The sequence below is a fragment of the Neomonachus schauinslandi genome, chromosome 1, assembly GCF_002201575.2.
Source record: "Neomonachus schauinslandi chromosome 1, ASM220157v2, whole genome shotgun sequence".
In the NCBI taxonomy this organism is placed as follows: domain Eukaryota; kingdom Metazoa; phylum Chordata; class Mammalia; order Carnivora; family Phocidae; genus Neomonachus; species Neomonachus schauinslandi.
In genome coordinates, this window is record NC_058403.1 from 12,636,731 (window position 1) to 12,659,057 (window position 22,327).

Consider the following 22,327-nt stretch of genomic DNA (forward strand, 5'->3'; position numbering starts at 1 on the left):
TTTGCCTAGGTATTTGCTCAAAAGAGTCAAAAATGTGTGGACATAAATGTTCCTAGCAGCTTTATTCATAATTGCCAAAACTTGGAAGCAACCAACCTGTCCAGTAGGTGAATGGATAAACCAATGGTGGTCCACCCAGACAATGGAATGTTCTTCAGCAATGAGAAGAAATGAGCTATAAAGTCATGAAAAGCCAAGGAGGAAGCCAAATGCATGTTTCTTTTCTTTTTTTAAAAAAGATTTTATTTATTTATTTGACAGTGAGAGACACAGCAAGAGAGGGAACACAAGCAGGGGGAGTGGGAGAGGGAGAAGCAGGCTCCCCGCTGAGCAGGGAGCCCCATGCGGGACTCGATCCCAGGACCCTGGGATCATGACCTGAGCCGAAGGCAGACGCTTAACCGACTGAGCCACCCAGGTGCCCCAAATGCATGTTTCTAAGTGAAAGAAGCCGATCTGAAAAGGCTACACACTGTGTAATTCCAACCATAGATCCTCTGGAAAAGACAGAACTCTGGAGACAGTAACAAGATCCCTGACAGCCTGAGGGAGGAGGAGGAGGTTGAATAGGTGGAGCATATTTTTTTTATATAGGTGGTGAAATTATTCTTTATGATCGTGACATCATGCATTTGTCAAAACCCACAGAACTATACACCACTGGAGCGAGCCCTAATGTAAACTGTGGACCTTAGTTACTAATGATCTATCAGTTTCGGTTCATCAATCCTAACAAATGTCCTGCGCTATTAACAAGATATTAACAGGGAAAACAATGTGGAAGGGGGGATGGGAAGGCATGTGGGAACTCGACAGTTTCAGCACATTTTTCTGTAACCCCTAAAACGGCTGTAAAAAATAAAGTTTATTAATTCTTTAAAAGTAGCTTTTGGGATTTTTTCCCCTTCCTAGGAGATCAGTCCTAGGAATGTTATGGCTACAATCAAGTGGCCTCACCCAGGATGTTCACTGCCAAGGGAGCAATCTTACCCCTGAAATTAATTATGAGTCCCATTCAGCAAAGTGGGCCACTCAGAGCCTCTGCCCAGCTAATCGACAATGACCAAAGAGGCCACAAAATATTCCCAAGAGACCACAGAACTGAGAGACACCTCTCTGAATAATAAAAGAGGGATGAATCTATTCATAAGGTTTTAGTGTGAGCGTATCAAGAAAATACTGGTAGGCCTCTGTTATCCAGAAAACCTCCCCGTGGTCCATGTGAAAAGCATTGTACTTACACTAGTTTCACCACCAAGAACAAAATATTTGGCTCTGTTAAGTGTCAGATTTGACATAGGGGAAGGAAGGTTCTGGACAGCTGACTGGTTCGCACTTGATGGAGGCAATGCTCAATTTCACAGTAATGCTCCTGGATCTGATTAATCACTTTATAGAGGGGAGAGAGAAGTAGGAGGCTCTTCCCACGGTCCTGCAGTGTGAGGAGTTTCTCCTTGTGGCAGGCAGACTGGAAGTTCAGAGTAAACTTGTAACACAGGAAAAAAAGGGAAGGGAAGAAAAAGGCCCCTGGATGGGGGGAAACAGCTTTTTCCTTGGCCAAAGGAGCTTCAAAGAGGAGTCAGGACAAGCAAGAAAGGGGACAGGGCGTGCCCTAACATAAGGGGGCACCAGAGGATCGGGTTACCTGGCCAATGCTGGGGTGGGTGGGGGGGAGGTGCATGTGTCTTGGGAATTTACTAAAGGAAATTACCATGTGTCTTGGGAACAAAGGAGGGAGCCAGCCCAGAAAAGGCCTCCCAAGGTTCAGGCACAGAGTCTTCTCTGGAAACTGGGCAGTTCTGGGAGAAATGCCCAAGGGTCTCTCTTCACAGCGCTCTGCAGACCTGACCTTGGTTACCCGGGTGTATTGTGCTTGGGGAAGGGGGAGACTGGGCGAGGTTGGTGGGTGTTTCTCCAGAGACTGAGAGGACCCAAGGGGGAAAGCCCTAAGCACCAGCCCTTTGTTCTAGTTTATTTCAAAAGAACAAGCTCCAACAGGACTAACAATTAAAGGTTCACCCACAGGCTACCAAGCACACCCCTCCGCCCCCCCGCACCTACTCATTCACCCACACTCTCCTTGCGTTTCTTGAATATGGAATCTCTAAGGTTTGGAGGCTAGCCACCAAGAACTCCAGTCACAGCCCTCCCAGAGGGGTGTGTGTCAGGGAGGACCCCGCTGCCATAACAAACATACGGGGTCCTGGTGCTCAGGGGGTGAGGGGAGGGGAAGCAGCTGCTGGGCGCCTTCAAAACAACTGCAGCCGGGAGCAGTACTGGGGAAGCGTAGAGCGTGAGTGTGCATGTGCGTGTGTGCGTACCTGTGTGTGCATGCATGTATGCAAGAGTGTGTGCTTGCATGTGTGTGCGTGCATGCATGCGTGTGCGTGGGTGGGCGGCGCGTGCATGCGTGTGTGCGCATGTGTGTGTATGGGTGGGGTGGGGCTGCACATGTGCACATGTGTGTGTGCGTGCACGCATGTGTATGTGTGTGTGTGTGAGTGTGCATGTGAACACTGGGATGGGAGTGAAGGAAAGGTCGGGCCCCTAACAAGCCTCAGGCCTAGACGAAGGGACCTGGCCAGAGTGCATGCCCCTCAGGTGGAGACGGAAGATGAGAGTGAAGAACTGAGCGCAAGGCGCAGCCGGGGTTCAAGGCCGCGGAAAGCAGGCGGTGTGAGCCACGGAGGAGCCAGGAAGACCCGGAGCAGAGGCACTGAGCACAGTCTCAGGGCAAGACCCAGCAGCTGGGGACAAGGACAGACAGGCTCTCTAACTGACCAGCCTGTGGCCCTGGGCAAGTCATTTAAACATCGAGCGCCTGATTCTGGTGCGAAAAACGGCATCCCAAGAGTAGCCGGCTGGCAGGCCCTGAGCAGGAGGAAGTGGGAAAATGTGCCCAAGCATTTGGTGGCCGCTCGGAGGCTAACCAGGAGGCTAACCAACCGCTAGCAGAGATGAGGTGAGAGGCTGGAGCCGAGGATAATAAAGGTGCTAAGACAAGTGCATTGCAGAGCCCAGAAAAGGCTTGAACGGGTCATTAATCAGGTGATAAGCAAACAGCACTGGGGGCCATCAGCCCTCAAATGAAAGATCAGGAAGCAGGAGCCCAGGGGGTGTCCAGAGCAAACTCAGACAGGATTAGGTCTGGAGGAGAAATTTGGGCCTGTGGAGATGGATTTTAGCAATAAGCTAAGAATAAAGCATCCAAGAAAAGCACATAACTCCCCAAGGCCATCAGCATTTTGCAGGAAACAAGAGGGTTTTTTGGGGGGGTTAGGTTTATCTCTAAAAGCACTGTATGAAAAGCAAATGATTTTTTAATCACTGATTTACTTACAATATGGGCATTTTGAAAAAACAGAAGAATAATTTGTTAAGCATGTACCTGATTCATATATTCCAAATGAAACCTTTTATTGAGTTCCTACAGTGCTCCAGAAATGAACTGTTTATAAAATGAAAGAGCTGTTCAGTCACTAAAAAGATGCCACTCTACAGATTGTGACCTGAAAAATAAACAAATTGGTACTAAGTCAAAGAAGAAACTCCCCCGAAATTCCAGGGACATAATGGAATATTCCAGAACGAACACGGAGCTGGCTACCAGAATGCTTCCATCCAAGGGCCAACTCTAACACTAGCTGTGCTCATTCAACTTCCCCTTCATGCATTCAACAAAGTCTTGCTGTGTGCCTACCAGGCTCGATGCTGAGCTCGCTTGTGGCCTGTGCAGAAAACAGATATCAAACAAAGTCAGTTCTCGTTCGAAAAGTGTTTGGAAAGCAAAGCAGAAATGCAGTGTGAGTCTATGACCAGGGGGGCCTAGCCTGGAGAGCCGCCTGGAGGAGGTGAGCTTAGAGCGAGGACCTGAAGGATGAGCGGGATGAGTATAAGCCCAGGACATCCGTGAGGCCTTGAGCACACAGAACGCAAGCTTTGGTTTCCCAGGCACAGAATGAATGAGGTGGGCTCAGAACTAATGAGAGCAAACACGTGCTCAGTACTTACTGTCTCAGTTTTGACACTTCACACGAATCGACTCATTCAATCTTCACAACAACCGCGTGAAGTGGATAATCCATTATCCCTATTGTGTAGGGAGGCACGAAAGCCTGAGTGATTTGCCTGATGCAACTTTTAAGTGGCAGAACCAGCACGTGGGTGCGGGAGGTCTGGCTTCAGAATCAACACCGCTGACTGCTGGATACCCCACTCCACAAAGCTGCTACGTTAGAGCTTTGTGAAATCTCATATTTCCAATCGTATTTTCTAAACCCAGCTGAAACACAAAACCTTTGATATATATCACCGGCACCTCCAGATAGGTGCTCTCTCTCAGCAGAAGGCCCTGGGATCCCAAACAGTTCCTGGATGTGAGCAGAAGTTACCCCTTCTCATCCGCCTTCTCCTCCCTCCCCTCTCCAAGAAAACCTAAGAGTTAAAAGAACTTAAGACCCTACCAGTGCTTCTTGTCAGGCCCAAGAGAACAAAGAAGCACCCCTTCTCGTCCGCTGCATTCCTCTTGAGCACAGAAGGCCCTTTCCCAATATTGATGAATGAGTAAGGTCATGGCCTTGGGAGCGGTGGCGCGGACGTCCGTCCAAATACAGGCTCGCACTCCCTTTGATCATGTGTCTCCCCGTCCTGGTCCCGTGGGGCCCCAAGGCTTGTCTCTTCCTGCTTAGGGAGGGCGGTATTGTGTTACCCTGTGATGTTTTGTCTGTACAGTTTGATTGGACTTTGTTATTTTGAATGAACAGATGAATCTCAAATTAGCCTCTCGGTATAATCACACTTTTCACTGATCGATGTTAAGAGTCAACGTTCCATCGACAATAGGCAAATCATCAGGTTTTGGCATCGTGCTGGGTGAGCACGTTTGAGAGAAAAAAGAAAAAAACAAAAAAAACAAAAACCTCGTATCTCAAACGTGGAGTATCTCAGGCAATCCTAACACGGGGTAATGAAGAAACGAGACCATACTCTACTTTTGTAAAAGCCACGGCCCTTTTAGAGCCAAAGACACAAAGGTCCTGGCAGGTCCAGTTTAAGACGAATTTCTCTGCCAGCTCAGGGAATCTGCTAGACAGAGCTTTGGTTTCCTTTTTTCTCTTTCCACTTACAATATTTACATGAGTTTTCAAGATTTGCTTCCTTTAAATGATATTTCAGTAGTTCTGAGTACATAATTAAATATTTAGATTTCGTGTCACAGGAAATGAAGGCTTTGCCAAGCATTAAGCCGAAAGGACACAAGGATATACTATCAGCCTAATCAGGAACTTCGCATTTAGAGCATCCTCCGACACACATAACCGAAAGCCCTTTAAATCACTGTATATACACAGCCACCAAAACTCACCCTAAATCCTTTTGGATGATCCAATCTATTTGCTCAGAAATCTTCCCAACGAGTGACTCCGGACCTCCTCTGAAATACTATACTCTCTTACTCATTTGCAAAATCTAACTTCAAAATAATTATGAAAGTCCATTCCATCTCTACAGCATATAGGAGAGAAATTTCCACCATGGAGAGGGGCTACACTGAAGAGTATTCCCGCGGTAAGCTGGGTCAAGTATGCTAAAAATTGGCGCTATAAAATCTGGGAAAAAGACAAGTCATTCAGCTAAAGTCACCCATGAGTCTCTTCCGAACAAACATCCTCATGTGACGTCTCCCCCACCTAACCCCCGACGTCCCGTGCACTGGCACTTATTAACATGATTGCTAGACAGAAACACGAAGAACTCCTCCAGGTTTCCCATCTTCTCTAATTTTAAAAGATCTGAGCCTCTGCCATTTCGGGCTGACGAATCTCTTTCCAAGGAGAGAGGAAGAAGTAGAACGCCAGAGATCAGAGGAAGAAAAGCGCACCGTCTTTGCTATCAAAACACTATTAAATTCATTCCTTTGACATTCTGACAGTAATTGCGCTGAGAGCGATTGGAATTTGTTAAAATTACTTTAAAAGGCTTGTTGAGAGTTTCCTGCGGGAGAGGCCGGGGAGCCACGCACAGCCCTCACTGGTTTTCCCCTGCTCGTCCAGGGTCCGCTGGCACCAGCAGAGTCCGTTATCCCGGCTGATTCATTCCTGAGGTTTCTGCCTTTGTCATGGCCATAAACAAAGATAGAACCAGGCACACTCACCACCGTTGTTCTCCTAATCGTGGCAGAGCCATGACACAACAGGCTTCACAAGGGTATTGTGGGAAAGAGCCAAAAACAGTGCTATTCACCTCAAATTTCTGAATGTTCCCTTCCTTGCTGATATAAACTCAAAGGGTTCTAATGAACCGAGATTTCATGACTACACGAAGAGATTCTCTCACCTCAGTGAGGAAACGATCCACCTGCAGGGACTGAGCCAGGGAACCACCCCGACGGTGGCCCTAGGCTTATGCACAAGGGGGCAGAGCATCCAATCCCATGAGTACAAGTTCTGTTAATGAAAGGCCTAGACCTGCTTTCTTCGCTGATCACAACCTGAGTGGCTTTCAAACACGTAACACGCACCGTGAGAAGCTGAATTTTTAAAAATATGTGTCTGGTCCAAAGGTCAAACATAGAGTTGCCATATGACCTAGCAGTTCTGCTCCTCAAGGTAGAATTCTACAAAAGAAGTGAAAACACATGTTCACGCTATAACCTGTATACGAAGGTTCATAGCAGCGTCGTTCACAGTAGCCAAAAGGTTGTAAACAGCCCAAATGTCCATAAACTGATGAATGGGTAAACAAAATGTGGTCTCTCCCTGCAACGGACTAGTACTCAGCCATAAAAAGGAGTGACGTACTGATAGACGGCACACTAGGGATGAATCTTGAAAACATGATGCTACGTAAAAAGAGGTCAGTCCTAAAGACCGCATACTATTTGTTTCCTTTTATACGAAATGTCTAGAACAGGCAAATCCGCAGACAGAAAGCAGATTAGCAGCTACCAGGCACTGGGAGGAGGGGGAGAATGGAGAGTGACTGCTGATGGGTACGGGGCTTTTTTTTTGGAGTGATGAAAATATTCCAAAATCAGATAGTGATAAGAGTTGCACAACTCTGTCAATATGTTAAAACGGCTGAATTGTACACTTCAAAATGAATTTCACTGTATGTGAATTGTACCTCAATACAAAAAAATGTCAAACATACGTGTGCATGTGTGTATACACATATATATACCCACACACATGCACATAACACATTTCATGACTTGATCTTGCTTTTTAAAATGATAATCAATGAGACATGACCCCTAATTTTTCTCAACAACCTAGAGTGATTATTAACCATAATTTCAAGAAGGAAGAACTATGCATTTATTGGTGAAGTCCACATTTCCTTGGGAGGAAAAGAGGGCCACTTTTTAAATATTTCTCTCTTTTTTTTCCATTTTCTTTTAATACAGAACTAAAAATGACGACATTGCTAAAAATGCTATTCCCATTCCCTTCTCCTTGTGGAGCTCCTCCTCAGGAGGGAACAGACTGGTCAAGAAAAAGTTTGATTTTCATAAGCATTCGCAAGGTGGGTCTGGCTTATGGGAACCACCCCTCCCTTGCAAGAGCAAGTTCGCAATTTAAATGGTGATTCAATTCAGGTGAATAAAACAGCTATTGAGCAACCACCACATATAAGGCAAATACAGTGAAAACACCATCCCTAGCACTAGCTGAAAAACAATCTCATGCCATCTTAACATTGATTCTTCTTTCAGGCTCCTGAGCAACTGGTCTCATTATACTTTGCAAATAAGAAGAGCAGCCAACACTTAACATGGCCCTTATTATGTACCAAGCCCGGTTCCAAGCACTTTTCATATATTCACTCATAGCATTCTATCTATTAACCCTTACACCAACCATAAGACAAGTATCGTTATTATTCTCGTTTTACAGAAGAAGAGACTGAGGTTCAGAGTGGCTAAGTAATTAATTTGCCCAGGGTCACACAACTATGAAAGGGCAGAGCCAGGATGCAAACCCAGGCACTCTGGCTTCTGATGTCACTCTCTTAACCCCACGATGGCATTAACCCAGCTCACAAAATAATTCCATGACACATGCAGAAGAACTGTAAAGCACGCTGCAACCATTCAGCCTTGCGTGGAGCACACGGAAGCGCTGTCCGGCCATTCAGCAGAGTCGGTGATCAGCAGCAGGGCAGGGCTCTTACCTGTGGACCACCCCAGCCCGGTGCAGGTGCTCCACGGCAGAGATGAGCTGCCTGATGTATCTGCGGGCTTCAGACTCCTCCAGCCGCTTCTTCTCATAGATCTTGTGCATCAGGTTGCCCCCGGGACATAGCTCCATGACCAGGTAATAGCTATTCTCCGTCTCTAAGATATCAAGGAGCTGGGTGATGTTGGGGTGGCGGATCATCTGCTGAATCTGCCCCTCTCGCCGAAGGTTCTTGGTGACATAAGTGTCCTTTTTGGCTCTCTTCTTGTCGATGACTTTTATGGCCACCTGAGGAAACACCGAGAACGTGGCTGTTGTCAGACATCGCGAGCAAAGGTTATTCCCTCATCATTCACAAGGACCCTAGGAAAGTACACAGCTACTTCTCTGTACCAGGAGAAAACCCTTATAAAATAAGCATCAGGGGGAAAAAGGAAAAGTGTAACATCAGGAACCAGATCCAATTATTAAGGAAGAGAGTAAAATTAGGCAAACTTGAATGGTCATCTGGAAGGCGCAGTGAAGAGTCAGTGTTGAACTTGGTTTTCCACAGCCTGAAATGCCAAGTTCTACTCCAGCCAAGGGCCTCTCCTGGCTCCCTCTCAGGCTGAGCATCCATCCAGGGGCTGGGATCCCCAGGGCCTCCATTTCTGAAAGAGCTAAATCTGTCCCCATCTTCAGTTCTAGGGTGTGGCTGGGGACCTGAGGGATGCCATGCCCTCTCCTCTCTCCCGCCCTTTCTCTGCCCTGCACCAGGCCCTCTGGCCTCCAGCGTTCTCCTCTTCCCCTTGGTGAATTATGGTGCAAGTTAGCTCTTGGCCCTACATCAGGATCCTGGTGGTTGCTGCTCCAGGGCTATATCCCAGCTACGCACAGAACACCCCTCCTGGGTCACTGCCCTCACAATCAACATGTCACATGCACAGACCCTCCAGCTTTGCATAAAGGCAGGGAAAGAGGGAGGAGGGGGATTTTGTCTTTTCCAGCCAGATCTGCACCCCTTCCCTTTGGTGGCATTCACCTCCCTGCTCACCAGGCCCTAAAACACACCACTGTTTTTGCCCTTTACGACTTCGCTCCTCTTGCTATGGGACCAGCCGCTGACATCATGTCGATTCCTTCTGCTGATGCCTCCTCACCTTTCCTTCCTCTCTGTTCCCACGCCACTGATCCGGTTTATTTAGGACTATGCCTCCAGCACCCAGATGCACCATCCCTGGAACTCGAACAACCCAAGGGACGTATCCGTGGAAGGCTACTGAGCCACAGGGTGTGGGACCCAAAGAGTGGTTCTTCCACCTCTATTTATTTCCTTTTTGTGTGATTATATTTTATAACTTTCATAATATACTCAATATATTAGTACAGAGTTATGATATAGATCAAAAAATAAATGATTGGTAGATGACTGACAGACAATATTTGCAGTGAGGAGTTCACACATTTTTTCCTGACATAGGTTTGTGATTAAAAAATCAATTCGGTCTTGGGGGCGCCTGGGTGGTTCAGTCAGTTAAGCGTCTGCCTTTGGCTCAGGTCATGATCTCAGGGTCCTGGGATCGAGCCCCGCGTCGGGCTCCCTGCTTAGGGAGGAGTCTCCTTCTCCCTCTATCCCCACCCCCGCTCATGCTCTCTCTCTCTCTCTCTTTCAAATAAATAAATAAAATCCTTAATAATAATAATAATAATTAAGTCTGGCCACCACTAGCCTGGACTATGACATCAATGCCCTACCCCTTTTCCCTGGTGCTTGTCTTGGCTGCCCTTGAAGTCCCTCTATGCTCTGCCTCGAAATCACTGGGTCTGGAACTCTGATTTCTCGCTTAAAGCTCTTTGGGACTCACCGCTGCCTACAATGCAAGGTCCACACTCCCTGGCCCAGCACTCAAGCTCCTCCAACCAGGCCAACCCCAGCTGCCCTGGGAGCCAGTCTCCTCTCTCTCCCGAATACACACTGGGTTACCCTCCAAGCTTGTGTTCATGCCACCACCCCCAACCCATCCGAACACCCCAGTCCTGAAGCTGCTAACTCAAGTCCCACCTCCCTCCCAGAGGGTGCTTTCTCTCCTTTTCCCTAGGGCCCACCACAGCCATCAGCTGTAGTCCCACTGAGCACTCAGCCCTTGAAGCAGGGACCACTCTCCTCTTCATCACGTGCAGCCCTGCATAAACAGTAAGGGACCAACAGGTTACCACCCGAGCGAATCACTGAACCTTTTTATTTTTAACCACTGATGCAAAAATAGCTGTGAATAGCTTAATTTATTCTCTCTTCTGGAGAGCAGAGTCTCGCTTATTTTTTTAAAATTTTTAAATTGACATATAACAGTAGTTTTAGGTAGATGGCATACTGATTTGAGATGGTGTAGATCCTCCAAATGGATTACCACAATAAATTTAGTTAACATCCATCACTACACATAGTTATAACTTGCGTGTGTGTGTGTGTGTGATAGGAACTTTTAAGATGTTCTGCCTCAGCAACTTTCAAATATACAAGACGGTATTGTTAACTATAGTCATCATGCTGTATGTTATAACCCTAGGACTTATTTATCTGATAACTGGAAGTTTGTGCCTTTTGAACCCCTTCACCCATTTTAATGGGGGATTTTCAGGTCCTTAATCCAAAAATATGACTAAGAGGGGACAATCGGCCAACGGACAGACAAGCTGGGGGTCTGCTGTAGCCCAAGTCAGGCTGAGGCTGAGGCTGTCCCCCCACTCTGGCTGTAGTTTGGCCCCAACAAGGTCAGGAAATGCTAGACTAAAAGCTTTAAAAACTGTACTTATTTGTGACCCTCCCCCCCCCAAAAAATATATACACAAATATATACACACACATGCACACACACACACACATGCACAGACATCCACAGACATCCGCACCCACATATACACACATATGGGTGTGCATGTGCATACCCACATGTGTGCGTGCGCATATCCCTATGTACATATCCATTGTCTCGTGAGGGTGGAGAGAAAGAGCGATGCTGAAAAGTACAATTAGATTCTGTCTCTGCTTGAGTCTGTGTTGCAATGTTTTAAAAATTACACCCTCTGGCAATGAAGTTCTTAAAAGTCCTATGAACAAACAATAGTCTGAAAGCCCGGCAGTAATACGATCTGCCTTTTTCAACAGAGCACACAATAATTATTAGGATAATTTATTTAGCTCTTCAATTGTCTGTCGTAGGTTATATAACGGCCACCCAAGGACTTTCAGTCCTACTCCCTGGAGCGTGTGAATGGGGCCTTATTCGGAAAAAGCGAAGGATTTTGAGATGAGATTAACCGGGACCCTCCGGTGGGCCCTAAGTGTCAGCTCAAGTGTCTTTATGAAACAGAGGCCGGGGGGGGGGAGATTTTGCACAAATACCCAGAGGAGCAGGCTGTGGAAAGGAGGAGAGAGACGGCGGCGGCGGCCCACAAGCCAGGGTGTCCCGCAGCTACCAGAACCATCGGAGGGAGCATGGCCCTGGCAACACCTTGAGTTTGGGCCAATGACATTGACTTTGGACTTCTGGCCTCCAGAACTGCGAGAGAATACATTCCTGTTGCTTTAAGCCACCAAGTGTGCGGGGCTCTGTCACATAGCCCCAGGACACTAGCACACCAGATGTGCCCCCCTGTCACTGGGTACCTGGGTTCCCACGCTCTGCTGGTTCTGAGAACCCCCCCAAGTGAAGGCCCTGAGCCCCCCAAGTCACCCCACTAACCCCCTGCTCCATTTCCACGCACCACCCCAGCCCCAGGCTTTTTACTTCACCCCGGACACTTATCACCTCTGCCTTGATAATACTGAAAACGGAATGCCGTTCTTGATTACATCAGCGTCATCTCTAACAACTGAAATGGGAAACACTGAGCGGGAAATTAAGGGAAAGGCAGTCAATGATCAGCAAAGGGAGGCATCTAATTTAATTTGACAGTAATCAGAGATTTGCAGGCAGAGTAGATCCAACACTGATTCTACGAGGTGGAATCTCGGCATCCTGATGGGTCTCTTGCCGAAAAGAGAAACTGCTTGAGTCAGGAGAGTTGTACCAAGTAAAAATTAAATGGGTGCAGACTCAAGCTGAGGACCAAGGCCAAGGACCCAGCTGTTTGGGGAGGGGTGGGTGGTGGGGGGGGGTTGTCAAGGGGGTACAGAAGCCTGGATGTCATCCTCGGCACATCAAGAGAAACAATCTTGCTGTGGAAGGTGAATCCAACGACTGCAGCTCTTCAACAGACTCAAGTTGCAAAGTCTCCCGAAATCTTACAAAGGGATCCGTTTTCAAAGACTGCCCCCATGTTCCCAAGAGGAGTTGCCAAGTCTTGCGGGGGTGGTGGAAGATGAACAGAGAGAGAATAACACGGCTCCAGTGGACCACAGTTGAAATGGATTATTCACCAACTTCTCTCATTAAGTAAGAAATTGCATTTCTCACAACCTGGCAACTCCTACCGTCCTCCACCACCCCTCCCCCCGCTCCCACCAAAAAAAAAAAAGAATGCCTACCAGTGATGGATAAGATCAGCAAATTTAAATAGCTAAGCTCCTAAGAAAGGAAAGGAAATCCCCCCAAGACCAAAATAATGAGTGTATCTAAGATAACTGGATGGTAACTATGTAAAGATACAGGAGATGGGCACCTGGGTGGCATGGTGGATTAAATGTCCCACTCTTGGCTTTGGCTCAGGTCCTGATCTCAGGGTTGTGAGATCGACCCCGACTCAGGCTCTAATCACCGTGGTGTCTGCTTGAGATTCTCTCTCCCTCTTCCTCTCCCTCTACCCCTCCCGCTTGTGCACTCTCTCTCTCTCTCTAAAATAAATAAATAAATGTTTGGGGCGGGGGAGGAAGATGCAGGAGAGAAGGGGTATCTGCAGGTAAGAAGATCCTGAGGATGAAGAGGAAAAGGTGGGGGGGGGCGCCTGGGTGGCTCAGCCGTTAAGCGTCTGCCTTCGGCTCAGGTCATGATCCCGGGGTCCTGGGATCGAGCCCCGCGTCGGGCTCCCTGCTCGGCGGGAAGCCTGCTTCTCCCTCTCCCACTCCCCCTGCTTGTGTTCCCTCTCTCGCTGTCTCTCTCTGTCAAATAAATAAATAAAATCTTTAAAAAAAAAAGAAAAGGAAAAGGTGGGGGAGTCTGCTCCGCATGGAAGGGGAGGAGCAACACAGGAAAGGGGGAGGAGCTCAAGTGCTTGGATCCCAATTTGACAGGAGAAAGATGAGTAGCAGAAAAGAAATCGTAAACTGTGGAAAGAGCCAAGATGTCCATCCACAGATGAATGGATAAAGAAGATGTGGTATATATATACAACGGAATATTATGCAGCCATCAAAAGGAATGAGATCTTGCCATTTGCAACGACGTGGATGGAACTGGAGGGTATTATGTTGAGTGAAATAAGTCAAACAGAGAAAGACATATATCATATGATCTCACTGACATGAGGAATTCTTAATTGCAGGAAACAAACTGAGGGTTGCTGGAGTGGGGGGTGGGGTGGGAGGGATGCAGTGACTGGGTGATAGACACTGGGGAGGGTATGTGCTCTGGTAAGCGCTGTGAATTGTGCAAGACTGTTGAATCTCAGATCCGTACCTCTGAAACAAATAATGCAATATATGTTAAGAAAAAAAAAGAAGAAGAAGGTAGCGGGAGGGGAAGAATGAAGCGGGGGAAATCGGAGGGGTAGACGAACCATGAGAGACGATGGACTCTGAGAAACAAACTGAGGGTTCTAGAGGGGAGGGGGGGTGGGAGGTTGGGTTAGCCTGGTGATGGGTATTGAGGAGGGCACATTCTGCATGGAGCACTGGGTGTTATGCACAAACAATGAATCATGGAACACTTCATCTAAAACTAACGATGTAATGTATGGGGATTAACACAAGAATAAAAAAAAAAAAGAAAAGAAATCGTGCTTAATGGCCTGTATTAGGAGGAAAAATTCCAACACTGAATTGTATTTCAGAAGGAGGGGTGCACAAAATCATCTGACCCCGTCATGGCACACACTCGTACCTAAGATAATGTGCATAAAGCACTTAGTACGATGTCGGGCCCATAGTAAGTGCTCCTTAAATTGATGCTCTTACTATCATTACCACTGTTACTTTCACTGAAGCAACCTATAGAGAGGGTGAAAAAGCACTCCAGCTTAGTTCAGCTAAGAAAAAAAAAAAAATGCGCGTTTCCTTCCCCCGGCAGATTAAAAAAAGAAACCTGGACCACATTTCAGCATCCCGAACTCTCTGGAATTGAGTTGCTTTTAAATCCCAAGGCAATGGTTTAATATCAGCCTAGTCTCTCATCTTCTTTAAATATTGACTTAGTTGAGACTGTCTACACAGGATCAGAGTTAACAGGATTTAAAATTCATCCCTCCATCCTCGATCACCTCCACTGCCTTTAAAATTCATTACTCTCAAACACATCAAGAATTGTGGATGTGGGGCGCCTGGGTGGCTCAGTTAGTTAAGCGACTGCCTTCGGCTCAGGTCATGATCCTGGAGTCCCTGGATCGAGTCCCGCATTGGTCTCCCTGCTCGGCAGGGAGTCTGCTTCTCCCTCTCCTGCTCCCCCCTCTTGTGCTCTCTCTCTCTCACTCTCTCTCTCAAATAAATAAATAAAATCTTTAAAAAAAAAAAAAAAGAATTGTGGATGTGTCCAATCTCTAAAATGAAAAGACAGATGCAAAATGGATCTTCCATACGACTAAGAAAAAGAATGCTGACCAAAGACCTACTCCTTAATATCACAAAAACATACACGTATGTTTTGGCCCTTCTACAATGTGTGCTGTGGTTTTGGAAAGTTTAGAGTCTTTCTTTAATCTAAGCTCTTTCATACCATGTTTTAAATAATCAGAAGGCACAGGGAGTAAGAGGCCATGACCAACTGAATTTTCTTATTACATGGAAATTAGCGAAAAAAGGAGCTTTCTTCCAGAATGCTTTGGTTTTTTGTTTTTTTAAGATTTATTTATTTGAGAGAGAGAGTGCACGCGCGCACACACATGAGCGGGGGAGGGGCAGAGGGAGAGGAAGAATCCTCAAGCAGACTCCCTGCTGAGCGCAGAGCCTGATTCGGGGCTCCATCCCAGGACTCTGAGATCATGACCTGAGTTGAAATCGAGAGTTGGGCACTTAACGGACTGAGCCACCCAGGAGCCCCCAGAATGCTTTGGTTTCTTAATGAATAATGTATGTTAAACTCAAATGACTCTTTTCTTCTTCAGCAAACATCTATTAAGCACCTAAAATACACCTGACACTGTTCCACACGCCAAGTGTACACTATGGAAGAGACACGGGTCTTCAGGCTCTCTCATGGGGAGAACTCGGATCCTCTGTTGTGGTTCAAGTTTACCATCTGTTATGGACTGAAGTGTGTCCTCCTGCCGCAAAATTTGTATGTTGAAGCCGAACCCCCAAGGTGACTGTATTTGGAGAAAAGAGCCTTTAGAAGGGATTTAAGATTAAAGGAGATGATAAGGGTGAGGCCCTAATCTGATAAGACTTGGTGTCCATATAAGAAGAGGAAGAGATACCACAGATCTCTCTCTCTCTCTCTCTCTCTCTGCTCAAGCATAGAGGAAAGGCCATGTGAGGACACAGCAAGAGGATAGCCATCTACAAACAAGGAAGGAGGCCTCACCAGAAACCAACCCTACACCTTGATCTTGGATGTCCAGCCTCCAGAGCTGTAAGAAAATAAGTGTCTGTTGCTTACACCCCCAGTCTGTAGTCTGTGGTTATGGCCGCCCAAGCAGACCACAAGATCATCCAAGCATCATACAATTCTATGGGATTCCCTTATCCTGCAGAAGAATGAAAACCTAAGTAAGAGCCAAGGGCTCGTGTGCCTTCATCAAGGGCTGGGGCCGGACCTGTTTCTTTCCTGATCTCACTTGCTTTCCACACTCCAGCAGGTGATGGGGTGGCTCAGCATGGCAGCTGGGCCTTCGGGCTCCAAGGCCCCAGAGCCTTGACTCCCGAGCCTGTCTCTGCCACTTGGTAGCCCGGACCTTTCTAAGCCTTCGCTTAAAAAAAAAAAAAAAAAATGCAGGGAAGGATAATAGTGCATACCTCATAGGGGAGAAATAAACGACGCCACCCAGGAAGGGTGCTCAGCACCAGGAGCATTCATGGAAGCCCTCAAGAAGTGTTCACTGCTGGGAGCTGCAGGTTTTGTGCAAGAGGAGTGGACACAGAGCCAGGAAGCCCCGCCCCCAGGCTCCCATCTCCACTGCTCCCCATCGTCCTCACAAGCAGGTCTGGGGCCCTCAGACCCCCTGGTCAGGCGGTCAGAGCAGTGCTCATACCTCTTTTCTGAGCTCTGTCTCCACCATCCCCTCGGGGCTGCCTCCCCAGTCCCGCCCCCCACCTGGGCCTGGAATTCCCTGGCCAGGCCCCACTCCCTTCTGACCTCTGACGACAGCTTACTTCTCCACCCCAGACTGCCTCATGTCACCGACGCTTCCCCAGCTCTCACGCCCACCACACACGCTTAACAGTTTGGGACACCTTCACTGAAACCTCCGGTGTCTGGCCTCCTCTCTTTTGGGTTCCCAGCTTCTAGCTCAGTGCTTGGCTCTTGGGGAGCTACTGGGGAAGAGAAAGGGAGGGAGGGCGAGAAGAAAGGAAAGAAGGGAGGACGGATGGTCCCACCAGTCTGCCACAGGTGGTGGGTATGGTGGCTTCCTGGTCACCTCTACTCCTGCCTTGGGTAGGTCTCACCACTCAAGCCCTCCCCATCCTCTGCTATAAGACAGGTAGACCAAAATCCTTCCCTTCGACCATTAAAATGATAAAATGTCGTGCCACCTACGGATGTGTTTCAGCTTGTGCGGGATTATGATGCAGAGACACAAGACGCTCCCTCTTTGAGAAATGTCACCTTCCGTGAGAGGCTTCCCAGACCCGCCAACTCCAGCTGCGCCCATGCCCTGTGCCCCCACCGTGGCACGCGGCATCCCTCACTCTATCCTGCGTTTTTACTGGGCTATAACAGGCTGACCCTCCTTCACGGCACTACATTCGCCCACCTCCACACCCCCTTCCAGACTCTGGGATCGGCCCCACTGGACCCCTCTCAGCTTTTTTCAAGCCTCATCCTTTTCCTAGAACACTCTTCTAAAACCCCCTTCTTGGCATTAGCCCCACTGTCGCTCCAAACGGTGGCTTGCCCTTGCATGCCCAGTGCCTGGCACAGTGTCAGGAACAGAGGAGCTCAATACACATGTACGAGAGCCAAGGTACGTGCAAGTTAAGGAAAGTGGGAGAAAAGGAGGGAGGACGGATGCCTACAGCCACCACCTGTGTGCCCTGTGGATGCCACTTCAGCCTGGACAGAAGCCATACAACTTAGACTGAATGCCAGCGGAAGCAGATGAGAGGACACTGCACAAAGGGTATCCCTGGTGGCCCTCTCTGGATGAGTCAGAGGAAGAAACTGGGGGTCACTGCCAAGCTAAAGGCAGTGGGCTGATGTCCCCTGCTCACCACACAAGTACTGGAACCGTCCTGCCATCCTCCCACATAAAGCCGTTTCGTGCTTCCTAAGCATCCGGCTGAGTATTGGAGAAGTCACCAGGGAGAGAGGCGCCATGACCAGCGTGTGTCTGGCACCCTGGCATTCCAGCACAGAAGATCCGTCACTCTTCACCAGCCACCCCCTGGTGCCACCCTAAGTCCCTCTCACTGCCACATCTAACTCTGGACTGTGCATCTAGAGAGCCCTTCTCCCTCCCAAACTTGTCTGACCCATCTGTCACCTTCTCGAGAGCAACTAATCGGGGAGGGAGGGGGGATAGGAAAGCTCTCCAAAAGCAAGGACCAACCCCCATTTCTCCCAGAGGAAGAGCCAAAGTGCTGACGATGCCCACAGCTCCCCAACACACAGCCAGCTCGCTCTCTGACTCCATCGCCCTCTGGTCCCCCTCCCGTTCCCTCAGCTCACCCACTGCCTCCTTACTGTTCCTCGGGTGTGACAGGTATATCCCACCTGGGGGCTGGGGCCGAACACTTAACTCGCTCACCTCCAAGACTTTGCTGAGATATCACCTCTCAGAGAGGCTTCTCTGAGTCACCTGCTTATAGCTATAACCACCCAGCACTTAATATAATTACTGTAGCCTGTTCTCCCCCACCTTGGCACTGGTCACTTCTTAAATCGTACACAGCTCATTGATTGAATATGGAATCTGCCCGATCCTCGGATACTCCAGAAGCCAAGGCACCTTCCCATGCTCTCAGCATCCAGAAGAGTCTCTGGCACACAGACAACACTCCGGTATTTCTTGAAGGAATGAATGAATGAGTACAAGTGTTGCTGGAAGAAAAAGATTCTATTAACTACATCAGAATCTGTTATAGACTGAATTGCGCGTCTCCCCATCCAATTCGTATGTTGAAGACCTAACCTCTCATGTGACTATACAGAGACAGGGCCTTTAAAGAGGTAATTACAAGTAAACAAGAAAACAGGGGGGTTCCCTTATCCAATGGGACAGGTCTCCTTATACGGAGAGGAAGAGACACCAGGGGTTCATGAGCACAGAGAAAAGAAGGCAGCCGTCTGCAAGCCAACGAGAGAGGCCTCGGGAGAAACCAAACCTGCCGACACCTTGACCTTGGACTTCCAGCCTCCAGAGCTGTTAAGAAGATAAATGTCTGTGGTTTAAGCCACCTGGTTGTGGCACTGTGTGATGGCAGGTCCAGCAGCCTAACGCAGAACCTTTAGGAAAGTTATCAGGAATACTAGAATGCTTACTCTGTACATCGCGTTTTAACAATAAAGTCTGGAGAACAATGCTGGACGAAATGAATTGGGCAAGGGGTAAGCTGGAGGGACCGTCCCTAAAGCCAGGAAGAAAATGACAAGGGGCTGAGGGCTCTGAGGCTCCGGGTTCCAGCCCAAGCCTGAGCTGATGTACAAGGGCTGAAAACTGTGGCGATTAGCATGACCCAGTGGGGAATTCTGAAAATAAACTGGTTTCACGCTTTCTTCCCAAGAAACGCTATGTGTAAATGCACCTGAGTGGAACATGCACCTGTGTGCAGGATACTTATTTCACAGAAAGCAGAAAATATCCTTTGCTGGCTTTATAATTAATTTCAAGGTTGCTCCGATTCACAGAGACACGATGCTAGACAGCAAATACGCATCGCTGTCTTTTATAGGGGTCTATTAATTGCTGCTTTTTGTGCAGCGGAGCGTGACGGCTTCTGACCCCTGGCTCCCCACGGCCACCCTCCCGCTGCTGTGCGCTAAAATCTGTCTTCTTGTAAATGAGGGGGAAAAGTCTCCTTCCCCAATTTAAACAACAGAGCTCATTAGGACATGATTTGGCAACGATAACAGAACCCAGCGCTGGGTAAAGGCAAAGAGCTCAACTCCGGTGGAAGGGGGGGGAAAAAGCCGGCTCGCAAGGTAAGCCCACCCCGTGGTGTTCTGAAACCTCAGTGGCTGGGGATTCTCTGTGCCCAGGCTCCAGCTCCAGCTCGGAAAGCAAATCATGTCCTGACACCCTAGAAACATCCTGCTGGTGGGAAACCAGAAACTGCTTCCTGCAAGCAAGGAAAAATGCAAACTGGAGAATTTTCAGAAGGCAAGGTGCACCGGCGGGGCCGCATACCAAGGGCAGTAGCTACGCAAACTGGAATTCTTATCCAGAGCCCGTCTGCGTAGATAGAATATGCACGCCTCTGGTTGTCAAAATGTATTTATTATCCTCAGGATAAAAAGTAACCCCAAATTCCGGGGCCCAGGGTTCTCCACAACTCGGGAATCTTAAGGGGAGATGAAGTTTGAATTAAAACAGGTAGTGCTAAAATCATTTCTCTTTGGCTTTGGAAAAGAGTCAGAAGGCCCAGTTTGGCAACAGATGACAAGTTTTTTTTTACACCGCATAGAATTAATCTTGGTACTCCCCACTATGCTTGGCTCCCGAAGTGCGAAATATATTGAATCCATAAATACCTAGGTTAAAAAACTAAATACCCAGTTGTCTCCAACTCCGATCCCCCGGCAACCCCTTCCTGCTCCATTTTTCTTCCAGTTTGGCCCCATTTTCAATTACCCAGAATATCACTTGGTGACAATGGAGAGGAAGCCTCAAATGACATCATCTGAAAGCCAATAGATGGATGAATCCAAAACAAAATGGGTTGGTTAGGCATGACTACCCCTGGCCATCCATCACTATCACCTTGCTGAGAAGAGGAGCTTCCCCACTGCCCATGTGGACGGCCTGCACCCCAACCCTCCCTAGCCAGCCTCACCAAAAATCATAATTGTCCCTGTTCTCTGTGCTCCTGTCCTGGAGGCCATCATCATCCCCACCTGTTGCCAGAGCAGTTGACTCTTTGCCCTCTCCCTTCCTGGCAACCAGTCACCAAGTCTCCAGAAGGTTCCTTCCTTGCCATGTCTATTGCTCTGGCCAGCCCTCTAAGGGCTTCCCTGCACTCCTTCAGGTCTCCCCCTGCCCTTCTCCACACTGAGACACTAGAGTTGTCCTTCTAAGGATGGTTATGATCATCCTTTAAAATAAACTTGATTCCTTAATGAGAAATTTAAAAATCCTTCTTGATCTGGCACCAGCCCCCCTGACCTCCCCCTCTGCTTTTTTTTTTTTTTTGGAACATTTTATTCTGACTAGCTTCCATCCTATCAACTTTCATTGACCCAGCTGTTTCTGGTCAAATATTTTCACCTAATAGTCACAGTGAGACATGTGGTCCTTAGGGTCTTGGTTGTTCTTTTTTATTATTTCTTTGGATAGGACACCTACCATAAAATAAACCATTATTAAGTATGTTCATATCTGTTGTGCGGCCATCACCATCTCCATCTCCAGAACACTTTTCATCTTGCCAAACTGAAGCTCTGTCAGTCTCTTCAACAAATGGTGCTGGGAGAACTGGACAGCCACATGCAAAGAATGAAACAGGACCACTTTTCTACACCATACACAAAAATAAACTCAAAATGGATTAATGACCTAAATGTGAGACCTAAAACCATAAGAGCCCAGAAGAGAGCAGAAGCAGTAATTTCTCTGACATCGGCCATAGCAAACATTTTTCTAGATAGGTCTCCTGAGGCAAGGGAAACAAAAGCAAAAGTAAACTCTTAGGACTGCATCAAAATACAATCTTCTGCACAGCAAAGGAAAAAATTAACAAAACTAAAAGACAACCTACTGCATGAGAGAACATATTTGCAAATGACATACCCGATAAAGGGTTAGTATCCCAAATATATAAAGAACTGATACAACTCAATGCCCAAAAAAACCCCAGATATAATCCAATTAAAATTTGGGCAGAAGACATGAACAGACATTTCTCCAAAGAAGACATCCAGATGGCCAGCAGATACATGAAAAGATGCTCAACATCACTGATCATCAGGGAACTGCAAATCAAAACCACAGTGAGCTATCACCACATGCCTGTCAGAATGGCTAAAATCAAAAATGCAAGAAACAACAGGTGTTGGTGAGGATGTGGAGAAAAAGGAACCTTTGTGCACTGTTGGTGGGAATGCAAGCTGGTGCAGCCACTCTGGAAAACAGTATGGAGGTTCCTCAAAAAGTTAAAAATAGAACTACCCTATGACCCAGTAATTCCACTACTGAGTGCTGACCCAAAGAATGCAAAAACCCTAATTCAAAAGGATATATGCACCTCTATGTTTGTTGTAGTATTATTTACAATAGCCAAATTATGGAGGCAACCTAAGCGTCCCTCGACAGATGAATGCATAAAGAAGATGTGGGGTGTGTGTGTGTGTGTGTGTGTGCGTGTATACACAGTGCAATATTATTCAGCCATAAAAAAAGAATGAAATCTTGCCATTTGCAAAGACATGGATGGATGTAGAGGGTATAATGTTAAGTGAAGTAAGTCAGCAAAAAGACAAATATGATCTTACTCATATGTGGAATTTAAGAAACAAAACAAATGAACAAAGAAAAAAAAGAGACAAACCAAAAGACTCTTCAATGCAGAGAACACACTGATCTCGGCTATTATTGTGAGTGACTGTTAATGAGATATGTTACATTTTTTTTCATACTTTGCGACGTCTGACATGTATTTTTTACACTTAGAGCACATGTCAATTTGGATCAGGTACATTTCCAGG

The 22,327-nt window shown here is 47.4% G+C and overlaps 1 protein-coding gene across 1 annotated transcript in view; it reads right to left on the reverse strand.

The window, feature by feature from the left end:
- Positions 1–22,327, reverse strand: part of HUNK (hormonally up-regulated Neu-associated kinase) — a 99,718-nt gene that overhangs the window by 50,852 nt on the left and 26,539 nt on the right. The window contains 1 exon segment of the mRNA XM_021678051.2: positions 8,176–8,468. Within this exon segment, the coding sequence (XP_021533726.2) occupies positions 8,176–8,468 (293 nt within the window).